The following is a 17,529-nucleotide window of genomic DNA, read 5'->3' on the forward strand; positions in this document are numbered from 1 at the left end:
TAGAATATGGGTTTGGAAGAATGAGACGACGCCATCACAACTCGGATTGGTCACCCCATTCGTCCATGTACATGCGGAACGGAAGGCAGAAAAGCGCAAATCGAGAGATAACGCTTTGGAAACAGAAGGCATTTCCCTTTCTTTCTTAATAACGAACGTCGTTATCCATTTTATTCATCAAAGCTGCGGAGCCGGCGACGTTAGCGTTTAATAGCTCTTGCTTTCCAAACGAAAACAGCGAATTCCAATCGTCCCTCCCCTCTGGCTACGTGTGCGGATAAGAAAATTTTCTTTTCTTCATCTCTCGTCTTGTCCACAATACCTTCAAACCTTCCTTCTAAAACAAGGAAAAAAAGTAAAATAAAAAAATCTAAAAAAATATATTTTTATTTTTTAAAAACCCCAAAACCCACCTTCCCACTCACTCTCATCTTTTTCCTTCTCTCCTCTCACCACGTTCTTCCTCTGCTTCTTCCTTCCTTCCTCCTCTCTCTCTCTCTCTCTCTCACCAGAGCGCCAACAGTGTTGCATCAGTAGGAGTTGGGTTCTGCATCCAGCCACCGGCAACGACAGAGTCACGGGGTATCCGCCAGCGGTAAATGCATCTACACCTTCATATTAGTAACCACCTTATATTATATATAAGCATCTCTCTCTCTCTCTCTCTCTCTATGCCTCTTGGTTGAAAGGTCTCCGCCGTTCGGTCTTAGTTGGACTCGAGGCTGGATTCCATACTGTTCCATTCCCTTTTACTTGTCTGTGTCTTTTCGTCTGCCCACGGTGCGCAGATGAGAGGAGAGAGAGGCGCGGGACTCAGAAAACTGAACTCGCTCATTTACTTTGAAATCCTATAGAACTCGGTACCTCCAGGGCCTAAAGGCAACCAACCCTTCCTCTGCAAGCAAAGCAGGCTTGCAAGAAACTGCGAAATCAAAACAAAGGCTCGAAATCATCGGAAAGGGAGGCTTGTTTCTTGCCCTTGGAAATCAAACTATTGGGCATGTGATTGAATCCTACGCCTCTTGATGTCTCTTTTCAAACGAATAGATCAGGTGCACTCACGTTATTTAACAATATATACTTTCGAATTGCATTATTTCAAAATGGTTTTTGTTCAAGAAACAGGACGTTGTGTTCTTTACGGCCGTGCAACAGGAAGAAGAAAGGCTGCCTGGGGTCGCGCTTTCATGGTACCTCTCAAACGCGCGTTCCTTCGCCCCATGTCCCAAGGAGCTCGTAAGAATGGCTATTCCTCCACTAATAGAACAATCAAGAGCACCGAAAATTAATAGCTTGTGCTGCATAAATATTTAAATAGCAAAAAAGAACCATGATTTTAGTTAGTTGAAGGTGCTCTCAAATGTTTGTTACTTCCTCCACAAGCCAAAATCGTGTAGAGTTGACGAACAATTGAGTGTCTGCAGTTTGCCTTCCCAATAAATAAAAATAGAAAAAGCTCCGTAAATTCTGAAATGTCAAACCGTTCACATCTTTTGTTCAAGAAAACTTATTCATGGATGATGCGCACAAGCAATCATTGCCTTTGCAAAGCATTTAGTGTCGACGTTTACGTTTCATTGGCTACTGTGACATTGGACCGATAATGCATCATCTTGTCACAAGAAACCCCCTTCGATGATTTTATAGATAACTTGGTTTAGTTAATTATAAGCCTGTGAATGAAAGTACCTAGAGGCCGTGTGTGAGGAAGCTATTTGCCCTGTTTACATTTTACAAATATGAGGCATGAAGAATGAGTTACCAGGGTAGATCTTTATCGTGTTAGAGCCAATTGATGAAACGGTCAGGCAAGGAGACGGTGAAGCAAGCCACCATGGAAGAAGGTATATGCTCTTCTAGCATTTGCATTTTTTAACACATCTTTTTTTTTAATCTTTTTGTTTCCTATCATAGTCATCTCGTGTAATGCAGGCCGGAGAATGATCATGACTAGAGAAATGACAAAAGAATGCAAGTCAAGCGCCGGTGGAACAGGTGCACATACGAGTGTAGTGTGTGTGTGTGTGCAAGTGTTGCGATGCCAGATTATCTGAGTAATATGAAGCTACTGCTTTAAGCTCTTTGATGGCATGGTAGGGTTAAGGAGTGTCCAATGCTTAATTTTGGATGTTTATTGTAGACCAGAGATCAAGGTTGACTAGAGCACAGGCGACAGAATTCAATAGTGCAGGTCAGCACGCTCTTCTTGCTAGGTTATTTACATGGCCGCCTTTCCATTACAAGTACAAAACACAGCCACCTTTTCGTTGTTTTGCTTTCATGTTCTCCACAGGGCAAGGACTCGTTGAGGAAGTATCATCACGCAGAATTCGAAAAAACGCAGAAGTCAAAGAAGGTACTCTGCAGCTTCTTATAAGAAATTCCTTTTGAGGCGTGGACCCCTTCCACCTGTGCCTCATAGTTTCCAAATTCTTTCTCTTTACAAAACAGGTGGAGGCCGTGAATCTAGCAGAAAACAACCAACACGTAAGAATGAGAACACAGCTAAGGAAGTTGCCAGAGGTATCTTATCCGGTTAAACGACGTAGCCACTCCCTTTGTCTTTTCTGCATTAACATTATAAACAGGTCGAGTACTGCAGCTCGGAGGCCAAATGTCTGAAGCCCGTAAATCTGACAACTATGGATTTGGCTAGGCCAACCTCAATTAAATTTTTTCAGTGCACCCACCCAACGCACACAAGACACAGAAACATGCCCAAGCGCAGTGCGCGCACCCAGGGAGACATGCATGGAGTTCTTTATTCGCTAAAAACCATATTTTAGATAATCGGATTTAGAGTGAAGCTTTACTTAACATTGTAATATGATCCATTAGTTTTGCATTAGTTAAAAGAATAAATAAATAAACATGTAAATGTTTGATTTGATAGATGCTTTGTAATAAATATGCATATCATATATGCGTATTATAGTCATGAGATGTCTGTAAGCGGAAAGCTCATAAAACTATGCCTTTCAAATGCTTATGGGATGGCCTTGGATAATAAAATGTAACCTGCGTCACTTTTACGGTTGAGAAGATTCCTGGTGTTCGAGGGACCTGCGCTCTAGAGTTCTATACTGTTGGGAAAGCGATCATAGGTACAGTAGATTAAACCAGCCGAGCTGCCAGGTGTTGCACCCTTGAATGGTTTCTCTATTTTAGTACTGAAACATCTAAATAACAAAAATTTCGAATCGTATATTCTGGCTTTAATATTTAACACATAAAATTAGCCTCTTCCTTCTTCATGAAACTTGTGTGCATGTCTCATTTTAGGATCGGTAACCTCACCCAGTGGAGCTATGTTTTTGGTCTTAGGGGGTGGACTGATTGTCACAGGAGCCATTATATTTTTCCAAAATCCTTGCAAGGGCCAAATGAGATTTTTAATATTGTTAATTTTTATTTTTCAAAATTTCAGGGGGGACCAAGGCCCCTGCCCCAGCCCTTCCCATGGCTCCACACCTCATCTCATCCCCTGGAAGGCCTTCACTGACGTTTTTTGTTGGTGCTTCTTATCACTTCATTCTATGAAATCCAAGATGAAGACTGCAAGATGATGTGTTGTGCTCCTATTTGTTGCTGCTTCATGTGACTGTTGCTTATCATCAAAGATAGCTAGAGCATGGTTAACCTGGCTTTTGTGAATTTTAAATGTTGATGCAGTTGGCATCCTTGTTAGCAACCACACTGCAAGTAAGATATCACCAACAGTGAGGCCGCCTAAGTTTTTGTGCAACATTTGCATGGAAAGGAAGCCATTAAATAGGTCGTTCCGACCTGATTGTTGCACACACTTGTTCTGCTCTGACTGTGTTGTAGTGCACATAGCCACCAAGATACGTGAGAATGTATGCACAATCAGATGCATGGAGTCGGGATGCACGTCGGTTATTGAGCTCAAATCTTGTCTCGGTATCTTGACTGCCGAGGTCAGTGATCGTTGGGCCGCTTTGCTTAGTGAATCACTGATTCAGCCTGCTGATAAGTACTACTGTCCATTCAAGGATTGCTCAGCACTGCTGTGGAACGACACTGCAGAAAAGCAGGCCATAAAGGAAGCAGAGTGTCCACACTGTCATAGGCTATTCTGTGCGCAGTGCAAGGTTGGGTGGCATGCAGGGATTGACTGCCGAGAGTATCGGAGGATGGTGTCATGGGAGAGGAGTGATGATGCCGTGATGAAGAATTTGGCTAATACAAAGAAGTGGCGGAGATGTTCTAAATGCCAGGTTTACGTGGAGAAGATTTCTGGTTGTCTGCAGATCACTTGCAGGTACTTCCTTTTCCAATTATTAAATTAGAGAATATGGAACCGTGGCAGAACATCTCATATCTGAACCTGTTTGGATTTTCAAATTTAGCTAATTTAAAGTTGTAGTCATTAGTCCCCATCATATTTGACAAAGCTGCGAGTTTATTAAAATAATTTATTTAATCAAAAGTTTAAGATTCAGTCTGGAAGGGCCTAACACGGTTAACAGAGTTCAATCTGGTTTTCTGTTATCTCCTTTTTCTAAATAATCTTATATCCCTAACATTTCACTGTTTTACTCATCTATATTTCCGAAAAATGAAAAATATGGTACTTCTAATGTACTTGTATGTTTACTCCTTATGTTCCATAGTTATGTCATAGACATGAACGACAAATGAAAGGTATCTGCTTCTGCTCACTATTTGAATTTGGGTATACCCCACTATTGTCAATAATGGTAACAAAGGTGAATGGTTTTAGACAAAGATGCAGAGAATTGACCTGTATGGGCGGTATTTAACAATCGGCCTATATGAGCTAAATTTTGCTGACTGATATTTGAGGTGGCGATAATGGCACTTTGTTGTTTCTTTAATGTCTGCTAAAGAATATTTGTCTATCTGAAAAGGGCTAGACACAGATCTTACAAGTATGATCCTTGTTGTTGAACTAGAACCACCCATTGTTATTTACAAGCATTGTGATTTGGATCCCTGAAATTGTGTGGAAGTGGTGGATTTGGGTTTGCCAGTTACTTGTTTTTGCATTGATCTGATGCTGCTGTGATGCAAACAAATACTAAACACTAAACGCTTGAGTTGTGATATGTAGCATTCACGCAGTTCTAATTTTCACTTATATACATTCATTTATGTAAATTGCAGGTGCGGCTTCATCTTTTGCTACAACTGCGGGTCAGCATGGTCTCCGCAGCATTACCAATGTCGCGGTTTATTGTAGACACTAGATAGTATCCCAAAACTCACCTCGTTCTTACTGATACAAAGTCTATACCCTGCCTTTGATGTTTGAACTTTGAAAGCAAAACTAAGCTAGCTGCGCTCAAAATATGAAAGCGAACTAAAAATATCTTGATCGATTTTGAGATTGAGATTGAGTTTTAATGTTAAAGATTGAGCTGAGTTGAACTAAAAACACCCAGCGACTGCTTTTATTTTGCCTGCTTCGGTTATAAATACGTACCAGTTTCCTTTTGATTGCCTTGGTTTACTGATCTCCCTCTTCCCGCCCTCTTTCTGGGTTGCGATTGAACAGCGTATGCTGATCCACCTTCAAGGCTGGCAAGGCAAATTACTCTCCTTTATAGTAGGATTACTCTGGTCAAGCACTGCTTGGCCTAGCTTTCTCTTCTCTCCTCTTTGAATCTTCTTTTACTGTTGTTTTTCAAGTTTTTTTTTTTTGGGTTACCTTGTATGCTCGGTGACACCTTGTCACTAAAGTTTGTTAATGTATTTTCATTTTGTTTGGTCTCTTTCTCTTTCTCTTTCTTCTTGTGGTAACAGAGAGTAGACTCTCAGTTGCTTCAGGTAAGAACATTTTTATTTGAGGCAACATTGTCGGCCAGCTCCTTAAATTCAAAGGGCCTTACTTGGAACTCGAAAATTTCATGCCTCCCTACATCAAGATCAAGTCTGTGTGCAGAGAATCATATGAATTGTCTTATCATTTCAGACACTAAAAAACAGAGAAATGGACCAAGTGGAAATTAAGGTATTCCTTTCCTTCTCCCAGTTTAGGTGTTTTGAGTGTGAAGCATGAGATTTCGGGCGCCTCATTCACAGAGTGGTGACCTCACATCGTACTCATTTGTTTTTTTAATCCAAGTTTTTGGTGATATAATAAAAACTCGTTTAAATTTAAATTTCTTGATGCTCTGCATCCCCAATTTTTTGCACCGTGTACACATCATTTTCTGATGAATAAATGCCGGGAGCCTATCTCCTAGCGGCTTCTTGTTGAAAGGAAGTCCCCAAGCATGGTTGGAATGCTGTTGCAACGAGAACTTAAAAAAGTGAGGGATTCTATGACACCCAAAAAGTCACGGAAAAAATATGAAACGCGAAACGTTTTCTGTCTTAAACTACAAAAACAAATTTGAAATTTTGAAAATCCAAGAAGGGATTCCATTCATATTATGGTTAAGTTCAAGTTTCCAAACGCAAAGTTTCCAAGTAATTTCCAAGTAGAAGGTTTGCATCCGTCAAGCATGAAAATGGGGGTAGATCTCAACTTCATTGTGGAGTTTTCCTTCGGAATTCACGTTAAGACTCCTAATACGCACCGTCCTTAGTGAATGCTAGCTAATTGCCCAAACCGCGGATGTTCTATCTAAAAGTTGATACTACATTACCACCAAGGGATAAAGCCTTAAAGGTAGTATCGGCGAACGGGTTTCAGGGGAATCCTTTTTTCGTTTCTGTTTTCTCTTTTTCGCACTTGTCCTACATTTATTGGCCATGGATGAAACTGCACCTTGTTGCCAATGCTATCCACAGCCTTGGATCCAAGCAGGGCTCGGAAAAAACTGAAACTGCTTCCTCCAGTAAAATGACTTGAGTGCCTTCGAAAATTTTGATAAAATAGCGGGCATGTACTTTTCGAATAACATACCCACTCTCTCTTTTTGGTTAATTGCATGACTATGTCACGAAGAGGATGAGTTGATTAGTGAGAAGAAGGCGTACGCGACCTTCAAATTAACTAGAATAAGACGGAGAACAATTTGTGAAACCACTTTGTTCTTGCAAGACGGAGATTAAGTAAGAGATGAGCATCGCTATTTGGTTTGGGCTGGCTTAGTTGACGATGGAACCCATCAACATCAGCATCAGCATCATTCATGGGAGAAATTTCAGTAAAAGGTCGTTTCCTTCTCCCTAGTTTACGTGTTGCTTGCGCGTCAAGCATGAGACTTGGGGGCACACCCATTTGCTTTTCCCTGGTTCAACTTTCGCTAATATAAGAAACGCACCTCTAAACTTAAATTTCTTCGATTTAACCATCTTTTTATTTAACGTAGGCCGAATCAATGTTATTCCATGAAACTTTAAAGGTATTTTTCAAATAATTTCAAGTTAATAGTTATTCCACCAGTATCTCCACGACTCTGCACATTACTTGCTTATCTTCTTATGCCCTTTCGTGATTAGGCTAGGTATCAGGCTGAGCCGGGCCAACCCGAAGCTCAACAAAGTTGGCCGGCTCCCGAAGATCTTATCAGCAGCGCAACCAGCCGAGCCTGGCCTTAGGGACTGGACTCGGGCCAGTGCAGCCCAGCGAGTTTTTTTTTTTATCAAGTTAGTCTTTCTTTCCGAGGGTCAAATAAGCAGCTTAAGCCCGAGCCATCCCAACTACATACATATCCGATACTTGAGTGCTTTTCTATTTTTGTTTTTTTGTTTTAAATGACAGACAGACGAAGTAATTCTTAAATACAAACATTTCCTTTTAGAAAAAATTGTTCATATTATCCTTATGTTGCCATGGTGGAAAACACGGAGACTTTGAGATGTTGCCTTTCCAGGGTCCCTTGCAGCAGAAGGAAGCCAATTAGGAGGATATGACCTTTTCCTCCTCCTCCTTACTTACGCGTTTACTTGGCAGCATACGCCGTGCCAGGGGACTTGTTTTTCGGAGTCGGCAACTTCCAAGAAAACAAACAATTAACGGGGAACCTTCCCCCTGAATAGGAGAGGCGGATGGCAGATCCAGGTCTCTTCTTGTTGGTTCCAAAAAAGATCATCCTTCTACTTGCTCTTTGAGCGATGCCCATTCGTTTGAAGTTCGTTTACCAGAAATTCTTCCCGTCATTGCTTAAAATGGTGAACGTTTCAAAGGGACCCCTTCATATCCTAGATTTATTTATAGGCCACTGACAACTTCATCACCAAATTGGCCATTCCTATTAACTTCTTCAATCGGACCTGCTTTTACATTAAAATGACTCACGTATGTTTAGCAAAAAAAAAAAAAAAAAAGTTGATAAAATAGCCTTTAGAATAACATAAAGGTCATTTTCCTAATCGCATGACTATGTTACTATGGTAAATTGAAAAAAGCCGTATTAAAGATAAGGATAAACTGATCAATGACAATAGGACGCGACGGGATGCCTCAAATATCCAACCGTAAGTTGTTTATGAATTTCAGTTGGTCAATTTTATCCGCATTAAATTAAGAAAACAGTTCGAACTAATTTAATAACTGGCTGGAATTCGAATTTCTTCCCATGAATGATGCTGATGTTAATAGGCCATTTCAATCGTGAACCCAAGAAAGCCGAGACGACCAGAGGCAGATTGTAATGTTTGTTCAGCCCATCTTTGGCCTAAAACTGAAATCCCTCTCCTCACACACTGCTGACATTGGGGGGTTGTCTGTTATATTTAAATGTTGAGCGTGCACTTCTGAAAATATTAGAAGTTGACCGCCATTACTCAACTTCTGAAAATAGGCCATTTCAAAAGAGAAACAGAGGAAGGCAACTCCAAGGTAGCCGTAGTTCCATAGTTCTCTCGCTCAACAGGCTGGTCAGGCCGCTGACCAGAGAGCAAGAAGGAATCTCCGATTTCCTTTCGTTGGATCTTCGGTGCCATTCTTATCTTGAGTTATAGTTCTCTTCCCAGGCAGTATGCCGCCGTCTATCATACTCGTCCTCTCAAGCCTTTCCGTCATCCTCTTGATCATCTATGTCCCTGCTGCGTGCTCCCAGGATGAGACGAACCACAGTAAGAAGTGTTACCGTGCCACCCATGCGTTCTATGGCATTAGAATGCTCCCCACAGAATGGTTCTGCCATGCTAAGTCCAGCAACATGTCTCAAACGCTGATACGCGAATCACGATCATCAACAGTTCAATTCTCCAGCAGGAAGCAGATTGGTGGCCTTTCAGACGAAAATAAGAGGAACGACGTGGCCGATTTAATGGCTCTTGTGGCCCCTGTTGCCTGTTCCAGAATTCGATGGTGGAGATGCGTGGCTTTATGCATAGGCAGGTAGACCACAGGCTGGTACCAGAAACTTGTATTTCTCTCTCGCCTTCTAACGGTGCTTATCTATGTCTTCAAACGTAGGAAACAGAATAACCTAAAAGTTTAATCAATTAATAAACGATGTTCTTGTTTGTGACTGCCTAAAGCTGCCATATCAAAACTAAGGGGAAAGGAGTTCAGTTTCCGTATAGCGGTTTTCAAATTGTGTGAAAGTCAATTTCGGAAAATAAATTGAAGGAAACCTTGCTGTGGTAGATTCTCTCTTTGCACTGGTTTTATGACGTGTATACACACTCTTGTTCTGAACTGAATTATATATTCAATGTCAGCTCTTTACATGGTATCAGGATCGTCCTGTTAATTGCTCGTTCTGCTTCATGTTTTTATGCGGCTTTGCAAATAAGATGTCCATGCGTTCGCCACTGTTTCGTTGTGCATAAGGAAGGAAGGAACTCCTTCAGTTTGTTCTGTTTCTCTTTTATCAGAAAAAAAAAAAAAGGAACTTCTAAACGAACACAAGAAAAGAAAATACGCAAACAAGAGAACAAGCGTTGTAGTGGTTCAGTCTATGAAGAGACCTACGTCCACTGCCAGAAGGCTCTTTCTTAGCCTGCTTCTCTGTATTTCATTTATATCGTTCTTCCCTGTTACGATGTTTTTTTTTGGTTTGTAGACCCGCATTACCTTGCTTGCTAAGCCTGATTTGGTGGACTCGATTCCTTAGAGATAAGGGCACCACAAATTTCCAGAGCATTACGTGTGCGATCAACCTCCACCTGAACTTTGATGACCAAATGCCGAAAATCCCAATAATGAAATTTTCCTTGTTGCTGAAACGGATGCTTCCCCTCAATTTCTCCACTTTCACTTCCTCTGTTCTAGTCACTAGCAAGAGATAATGTCTATTCATATCTGTACAAGGAAGGTATATTCCTAGCGATACAGAACTACTGGTCACAGATGTGACTATGGATAGGGTGTTATTTGCAGGTTATCAGCAGCATCAAAGAAGCTATTTTTTCGTGAAGGAATGGTGACAGTGGGTGAAGGAAGCAGTGTTCTATGCTTCCAGTTTTTGCAAACAATGATGCGACGCATTCCTTTTCTTGTTTTGTTTCTTTGTTTTCCTGTTTTTGGGCTCTGTCTCTTCTCTGTTCATTTCTGTACATAATATTTTTTTTGGCAATGCAAGAAGGGTGCTTCCTCCCAGTCGCAGTCTATATTGGAAGAACAAATTAAGAATGTGATTTTTCCTTTTAATTTCTGTTCAGGCGTTCATTGCGAATCTTTTTGTTGACTTTTCATTTGTCTGAATTTCTTCAAGTTCTTGACAAATGTGATTCTTAACTATTTCAGCAAAGATGGGTCTAGGCACCAGGAAGCTTGCACAATTTTGATGGACGCTATTGACTTGATGTTGATAGCAATAGTGTCATGTGTTCTGGTTTACGACTACCGAACTCGTAAACGTGCAGCTTTACCACCCAATCGTTCAGGTACTTTTATCTTTCCTCATTTCTCTAGAGGAAGTTTGCTGTACAACTATAGTAACGATATCCCAAGTGTATGTTGTCTGCACAACTACAGTAATGATGATCTATCCTATTGGAAGTTGTCTGTGCATCTGTAATTATTTATACGTAATAGGAAGTTGTCTGTGCAACTGTAATTATTTATACGTTCCAATGGCATCCATGATAGAACTTTCCAATAGCATGAAACTACAGCTATATATCTACCATCAAGCAATGTCACTATTTCTTCTCGTGAGAACCCTAGAGTGGCAGTCCTGCTACAAAAAATGTTGTACTCGTGTTATCTTGAATTGCTTAATTGCCTGCTAATTTGTTATCAGAAAATTTGTTTTGGCAGAAGCATGTTTGAAAGTGCTGTAGTGAACGTTATACTCTTTATTTCTACTTTAGTGTACTTTACTAATAAACTACAGCCAACCAAACAAAAGATGTGACAGATTCAGGGAATAGCTCACAAGTCTTTTTCTGCAACGTCTGCATGGAGCGCAAGCGAGTAGAGAAATCCTTCAAAATTCAGGACTGCGGTCATGAATTCTGCTCTGAATGCATCATAGAACATGTGAAAGTTAAAATAGGGGAAAATTCAACGATAGTTTGGTGCATGGAGGTTGGATGTCAAAGTCAAATCTACCTGGAGTCATGTCAACGTATCCTAAATGCAGAGTTGCTGGAGAAATGGTCGATGATGATCAGTGAATCATTGATCCTTCCATCGCAAAAGTTTTATTGTCCCTTCAAGAATTGCTCTGCTCTATTGTGGGATGATACAGAAGGAAGAGAGGTGATAAGAGAAGCAGAGTGCCCCTACTGTTGGAGGCTGTTTTGTGCTCAGTGCAAGGTGGGTTGGCATGCTGGAATGAGTTGCAGTGAATTCCAAACCATGAGGAATTGGCTAGCTGGTAAAGATGAAGTTATGATGAAAGATATGGCCAATCAGAAGAACTGGCAAAGGTGCCCAAGGTGCAAGTTCTACGTGGACAAGGTCTCTGGTTGTCTTCAAATCACTTGCAGGTTGGTTCATTGGTGCTAGTGTTGCTTAATTATGTAAAGGGCTCAATTGGTGGTGTACCTTTAATTAAGACAAACCAAGTTGGCAAAAGGCCACCCACAACTAATTTTTATTCATCATGTGCTTTTCAAGTGGGTCACAAATAGCAGGTGACCGATGAAGGGTGGACGGCAACCAAGTTCACCACTACAATGTTCAGTTGATCCTAATAAATGACAAACATAGTCCAGAATTCATTGTATTGGTCACTGCCTGTGGTGCACCCAAAAGCATAAAATTTAATTGTCTTTCTACATCTCATTATAACTGATCTACGTAACGGTTTGTCATTGTTAGGTGCGGCTATCAGTTCTGCTACAGGTGTGGATCATCTTGGACTCCAAAACATTATCAGTGCAAACTAAAAAGGTAACAGATTGAAAAGTTTGCTGCTAATTGGGATTAAGTGTCTTGTTTATTGAAAGCTGGGTCACAATGGGTGAGCCCTTTCGTAAGCATGCATGAGCAAAGTTGCATGTAACTGAACCTAGTCAACTTGGTTGTGATGCTTCTCCAAGGAAAGATGCTCGTAGAGGGTTGGGTCAGGCTTGCTGCATCTCTGTCAGGACCAACTCAGATCTCCTGATTACAATTGACAACATAATCTCAGTTATCCAATCTGGTCACTGGACTCCAACATATGCACTCCTAGGAACTTCATCATGCCAGGGGGACAGTAGGTAGCTGAGTTTTATGTGATATGGTAAAGATGCTACCCATATGCTAATGTCTAGCTTGACCTGATCAAATGGAAATGCAATTAGCCCAGAACCAGATGCTCCTTAAACAAATTGGCCTTGCGTCTGGCTACAATTTGATAGCTTTAATTGGAAAGGGGAAGGACTTGGGGAATAGCAATCTAGGCACAACCGTTACATCGAGGCCTAATTACAATTTTGATCAAGTTCCCTCAAACGATGCCTAATGTATACACAGCTCTTTCGAACTTACCATCTTATTTTTGCTTTCAGTAATTTAACATGTCTTTTTCCTTCTAGGCAAACTGGACAGATGAGCTAGGGTTCATTGATACTACATCTACATGGGAGAACATGCTGCAGAAAAAGCCATTCTGATAAAGATTATATGCAAATGCCATTGAAGAACTGCTGCTACATATATGATAGTGTATGTTAAATAATGTACATATATCGATACCAATTGGAAATTGGCGGGCTTAGATTCTTGCTTAATTTTTGTTACCTTTTCTTTTTCTCCTTTTTGCTTTCTTCTACAGTACTTAACTCAGCTGCCTACCAGGATCCTATGTAAGTTACTACATTTTCTTCACCGATTTGAATGGTGCCCAAAAATTTTGAGGCCAAAATTCTTTGTCCGTAGAAGAAGTACAGCTATGTGTACGTGGACGGATGCATGTGTCATGCCTGTACACCTGTGGAGGTAACAGAAAATAACGTGGCAAAAAGATCTCTGTTGCTCTTTTGATTACAATGTCTCTTTTATGATGGTTGCTTTTTGACCATGTAATGTTTATAGAGGACTATTTCTTCCATTAATGGTGAATGTTTATTCAGTGTGCTTTTCTGCAACTGCTGTCTAATAGAAACAATGTTTTCGGATGGATGTCGAATGTTTGGTCAAGTGTGCTCGTACTGAAAGTAGAATCTTTGTTCCACTCAAAGCTTATTTAGTGCCAGAAGTACCAAATTTTTGCTAGCAGTTTGCTCACCTTCTAACACATTGTTACATGGAATTGAGCCTCTCTCTGCTGTTTTCTTTCTTCTATATAGGGCTAAACTGTACTGTATATGTAACCTCATCTTATGTCGGTTGGAACCACTAACTTCTGAACTAGCAGATTAATAACTGATCTTACCGAAAGAAAAAAGTGCCTTTCGACATTTTAAGCCAAACAGTCACAAACCACATTGAAAGCAGACAATCACACGCGTTTTCATTTGGCGCTCAGAATCAGTAATGGACATGGAATTCGAGCACTGCTTTTTCATAGAAACTGCGTTCCGACTTCCACCCTTTTATTATATTCCACAGTTGAAACAGTAAGGGTAATATATTGGTGACTAGAAAGAGTCGACGGACATGTTTTCTTGAAGATAACATTGCAATTTGGGACCTGAGTGGTTACAGAAGCTCGAATAGAAAGGAAGGGGGCGTTAGCTTATTCTTACAAGATGAGATGTATGAACAAGAGACACATGGCCTTGTACTTCTTATTCAAGAAAAATACATCAAAATGTCATGTACTCCCACATGGGGAAATGCTAAACTTCTGATCCACCACCGTGAGGATCAATTTCAGAAGTCAACCACCTAGCCCGTGTAACGTGTTTATGGTTGGCAAAAGTATAATCCGGCGTACTAAATAAGGCACAAACTTTGTACGTCATTTGAAGATCATCATAAAATAAATAAATAATAAATATAATATAATATACATAATAATGGGAGAATATTCAATAAAATATTTTTAGCAGGTAGCAGATGATGTCTTTCCCGTGGGAGCATTATTTCAACTCCAAATACTTCAGCTATTGTGGGGAGCAGAAGTATGCTCTGCGGGACGTTCCACAGGCAAAACTATTATGAGTTTGTATGTACAAAGAAGTAAATAGGCAGAGAACATGGTTTTGCTGAATGTTTAGTTCTAGAAAGTGATAACTTGAAGAAAAAAGTGATAACTTGAAGAAAAAAACAGGACTGCCATTTTGCATACAAGAATCGAATGTCGAAGGCGATCCATGTAAACCAGGTACATATCAAGAGTATGTACACTAATTCTACGTGATTTTATGAACTTGTTTGATACTTACAATATATGACGCACAAATTTTTTAAACTAAAAAGTAAAATTATTTACTTTTTTGTGAAAATAATTTTACCCACAGCATTTTGTGAGCCATCAACTTAAATCTTTACGTTTATCAAGACTGCATATTTTACAAGCTCCAATAATATGTCTCTCGAATTACCGTTGATGGCACATATAACAGAACAAAAATACGTTCCTAAGGTTTATAGTAGAGAAAAGAAAAATATGAAAGATTTAGCAACAGACTTTCTTAATAAGGTTTCAAAAAGCGTAAGAAACTGCCCAGAAATATTGCATCATTTTTTTCATGTACAGAGCTCTGAACCTTCTGCTGCCGTTCGCTTAAATATGGAACAATTTTTTCTTTATTCGCGCATTTTCTGTTCTTCCGATGGTGGTGCTGATTTTAATACTGTTAGTTTTTTTTCAGCATCATCAGTCACACAACTAATAGTAGTAAAACCCGTTTCCTTCCCGAAAGAATAATACGAAAAGACAATTAGAAACAACTGAACGTTCAGCGGAGACAGGAAAATACAGATCCAGTTCTGGGCATTTTCTCATACTCGGAATCGTTTAAAAATTTGAAACTTTAACTAACAAGCAAATCTTGTTGCCAGCCCATACTGCTGAATTTTCAACAATTAAGGCGGGCTTTGAATTCGGTATTTTCTCGTAGAACAGGTGTTCTTCAACATAAACTAAAGTATCAAATCGTGGTCATTAAGTACTAATAAGAACAACTTTTCATTATCAGCTTCTGAGCTGAACAGTGTTCAGAAAGATATGTCCCGAGAAGACGGGTTTGAAGTAGCTGTACGCACACGAGAGGAGCTGGGGTCTGAAATTAGAAGCTTGGGTTAATTTTGAACTAGAACACTACCACTCTGCATCACGACTAAATTGAACACCTGACATGAAGTTGAATATACGAAGAGACATATGAACAGGCGAAGAGAATTTGAAAATAATAATAAATTGAACTATCGCATGCAATGCCTCTTTCACTAATGGGAGGTCCCTGCTTTGTACAGATTAAAGGTCCGCGTGGAATAAGCCTAATTGCAATCACATGCTAACAGTGATATCCGGGTGTGTTTCTCAGAAACAAGATTTTCAAGTTTACGGAGTTGCAATTGGCCCTCAAATTGTTTTCGAACGCCTATTGATTTTCAAGTAGCTTTATATTATACTTGTCAAATTCGGCCTTCACTTCGTTTTCTTTTTGCTTTTGGGAGAAAACAACGTTGACCATATCACCATTTTCAATACTGCGGCCCCTCAATTCAATCCCTTTGAGATTGTGCTTATTTTTGGGACATTCAAATCGATGCTGAACCAAGAGTTTAATCAATATGTCTGCGACTTGCGAGTAGATTATCAAATCTTGGGAACTTGATTTCAATATCCTTATTTCCAAGAGTGGAATTGACCTATTTCCATAAGTTTGGCCCAGTTACAAAAAGTTTGTTTCACCAACAAGTGGCTCCAATGTTGTCACTCAAAACAAGGGTAGTGACTGAGAACGATTAATGTTCAATTAATCCTTAAGAGGTTGATGGATTCAAATAACTTATGATACTCTTCCATTGCATTTAATTGTTTTTGGTTTCTTCATTCCTCTGTGCAGGTTCTTTTGTTTTCTAATACAAGGGTAGGAGGCCTACATTTAAGCGACTGCCTGCATCGTTTCAAGATATTGTGACAGAGAATCCTAGGGATTAGGGTGATGCGGACTTTACTACTTCCTCCTCCGACGCATCTCAGTCTGAGCAAAACTGTGCAAGCTTTCACAGGGTAAAAATGAATGATTGAAACGATATAGCAAAGCATTGAGCGGTGGACAGGTGAAAAGATTTTGGGATGAGGGTGAGTTAATGGTCGCCATGATTGTGGTAGTGACGGCTACAGGGCCAAGGAATGAAGCAATTGGTCGCGCTAGCGGTGCTGATGGCGACAGTAACGCCTGCGTTCCTGAGTTGGGGCCTGAAGGAAAGGAATCGAGTAATTGGGCGATAGATCGCATAGAGGGGAAAGCTGATTGCTTCGGTCGGTTTAGCTGAAAACGAGTATCCAGGACTGCGATTTTTGGAATGAAGTTCAACTTCGAGTCTCTGTTAATTAGATGCAACGACTGAATCCAGGTTTCGTGGACAATGAGAAAGAAAGGAACCCTCCAACTCCAGATTCTCAATCCGGACGCAGTTGTGTAAACCAGATGGTGGGACTTGGTAGTGCCCAGATTCAAACCGAGGATCAAAATTAATGAGTTAAGAACAGAATAAGAGTGGGGAGAGAATAAGATAGGCGGGGTTGGATATATTCTAAAAAAAAAATCTTAGGATCTTGCTCGGATGCCTATACAACTGGGGTTGAGTGGGATTGGGGTTTGCCTTTAGAAAAAATAACTTGGATCGCTATGCGTACCTAATCCAGATTATATAAACCTACATACTTCAAAATCAAGACATATATGTATAACATGATATGGACATAAACTACTGGGGCCATCAAAAAATGTCTGGTCATAAAAATGTTGTGGGGAACCTGGCGTTGGTCTGGATTTTGAATCCTAAATGCGTTCATCTACCATGACGCTGGTGCCACTCAAGACTAGGACTCACAAAATTTAATCGGCCGGGGCAGCTGTCCGGTCAAATTTGCAACCTTTCATACTAGATCCTTGAGGATTCCAGTTTTGGAATTGCCATATGTTGTTAGTCTTGATGATGATCATATTCAACATACCATTTCGCAAATGAGTGGGTACAATGAAATGAAAGTGTGAAACCCTACGGGAGCGCTCTCCTCACTCTCTCCTTTCCCCTGATCAACTGTCGTACAAATTTCAAGCCTTCTATTTGGGTCAGAGAAAGAG

At 40.3% G+C, this 17,529-nt stretch overlaps 2 protein-coding genes across 8 annotated transcripts; both read left to right on the forward strand.

Moving 5' to 3' along the window:
- The first annotated feature begins 352 nt into the window (after window positions 1-352).
- On the forward strand, window positions 353-5,615 carry LOC116263976 (E3 ubiquitin-protein ligase RSL1-like). Of its 5 annotated transcripts, none has more exons than XM_031643835.2 (8): window positions 356-1,844; window positions 1,933-1,995; window positions 2,141-2,191; window positions 2,294-2,356; window positions 2,452-2,523; window positions 3,673-3,938; window positions 4,014-4,282; window positions 5,149-5,613. In XM_031643835.2, exons 1-8 carry the CDS (start codon window positions 1,796-1,798, stop codon window positions 5,222-5,224), a joined length of 909 nt encoding a protein of 302 aa, XP_031499695.1. In that variant the 5' UTR covers window positions 356-1,795; the 3' UTR covers window positions 5,225-5,613. The 5 variants fall into 5 exon arrangements, with proteins under 5 accessions (XP_031499694.1, XP_031499695.1, XP_031499693.1 ...); XM_031643833.2 differs by having other exon boundaries at window positions 357-595; window positions 855-1,844; window positions 3,673-4,282; window positions 5,149-5,611; XM_031643832.2 differs by having other exon boundaries at window positions 357-595; window positions 1,787-1,844; window positions 3,673-4,282; window positions 5,149-5,611.
- A 3,108-nt stretch (window positions 5,616-8,723) lies between these two features.
- LOC116263893 (probable E3 ubiquitin-protein ligase ARI7) lies at window positions 8,724-13,410 on the forward strand. Of its 3 annotated transcripts, XR_007574607.1 has the most exons (6): window positions 8,725-9,280; window positions 10,634-10,773; window positions 11,241-11,823; window positions 12,158-12,229; window positions 12,859-12,988; window positions 13,098-13,410. XR_007574607.1 is itself a non-coding variant. In XM_031643710.2 (5 exons), exons 1-5 carry the CDS (start codon window positions 8,916-8,918, stop codon window positions 12,878-12,880), a joined length of 1,173 nt encoding a protein of 390 aa, XP_031499570.1. In that variant the 5' UTR covers window positions 8,724-8,915; the 3' UTR covers window positions 12,881-13,410. The 3 variants fall into 3 exon arrangements, 2 of the variants coding, with proteins under 2 accessions (XP_031499570.1, XP_031499569.1); XM_031643710.2 differs by having other exon boundaries at window positions 8,724-9,280; window positions 11,250-11,823; window positions 12,859-13,410; XM_031643709.2 differs by having other exon boundaries at window positions 12,859-13,410.
- Window positions 13,411-17,529: the final 4,119 nt, after the last annotated feature.

This window comes from Nymphaea colorata, chromosome 11 (assembly GCF_008831285.2).
Source record: "Nymphaea colorata isolate Beijing-Zhang1983 chromosome 11, ASM883128v2, whole genome shotgun sequence".
Taxonomy (NCBI): domain Eukaryota; kingdom Viridiplantae; phylum Streptophyta; class Magnoliopsida; order Nymphaeales; family Nymphaeaceae; genus Nymphaea; species Nymphaea colorata.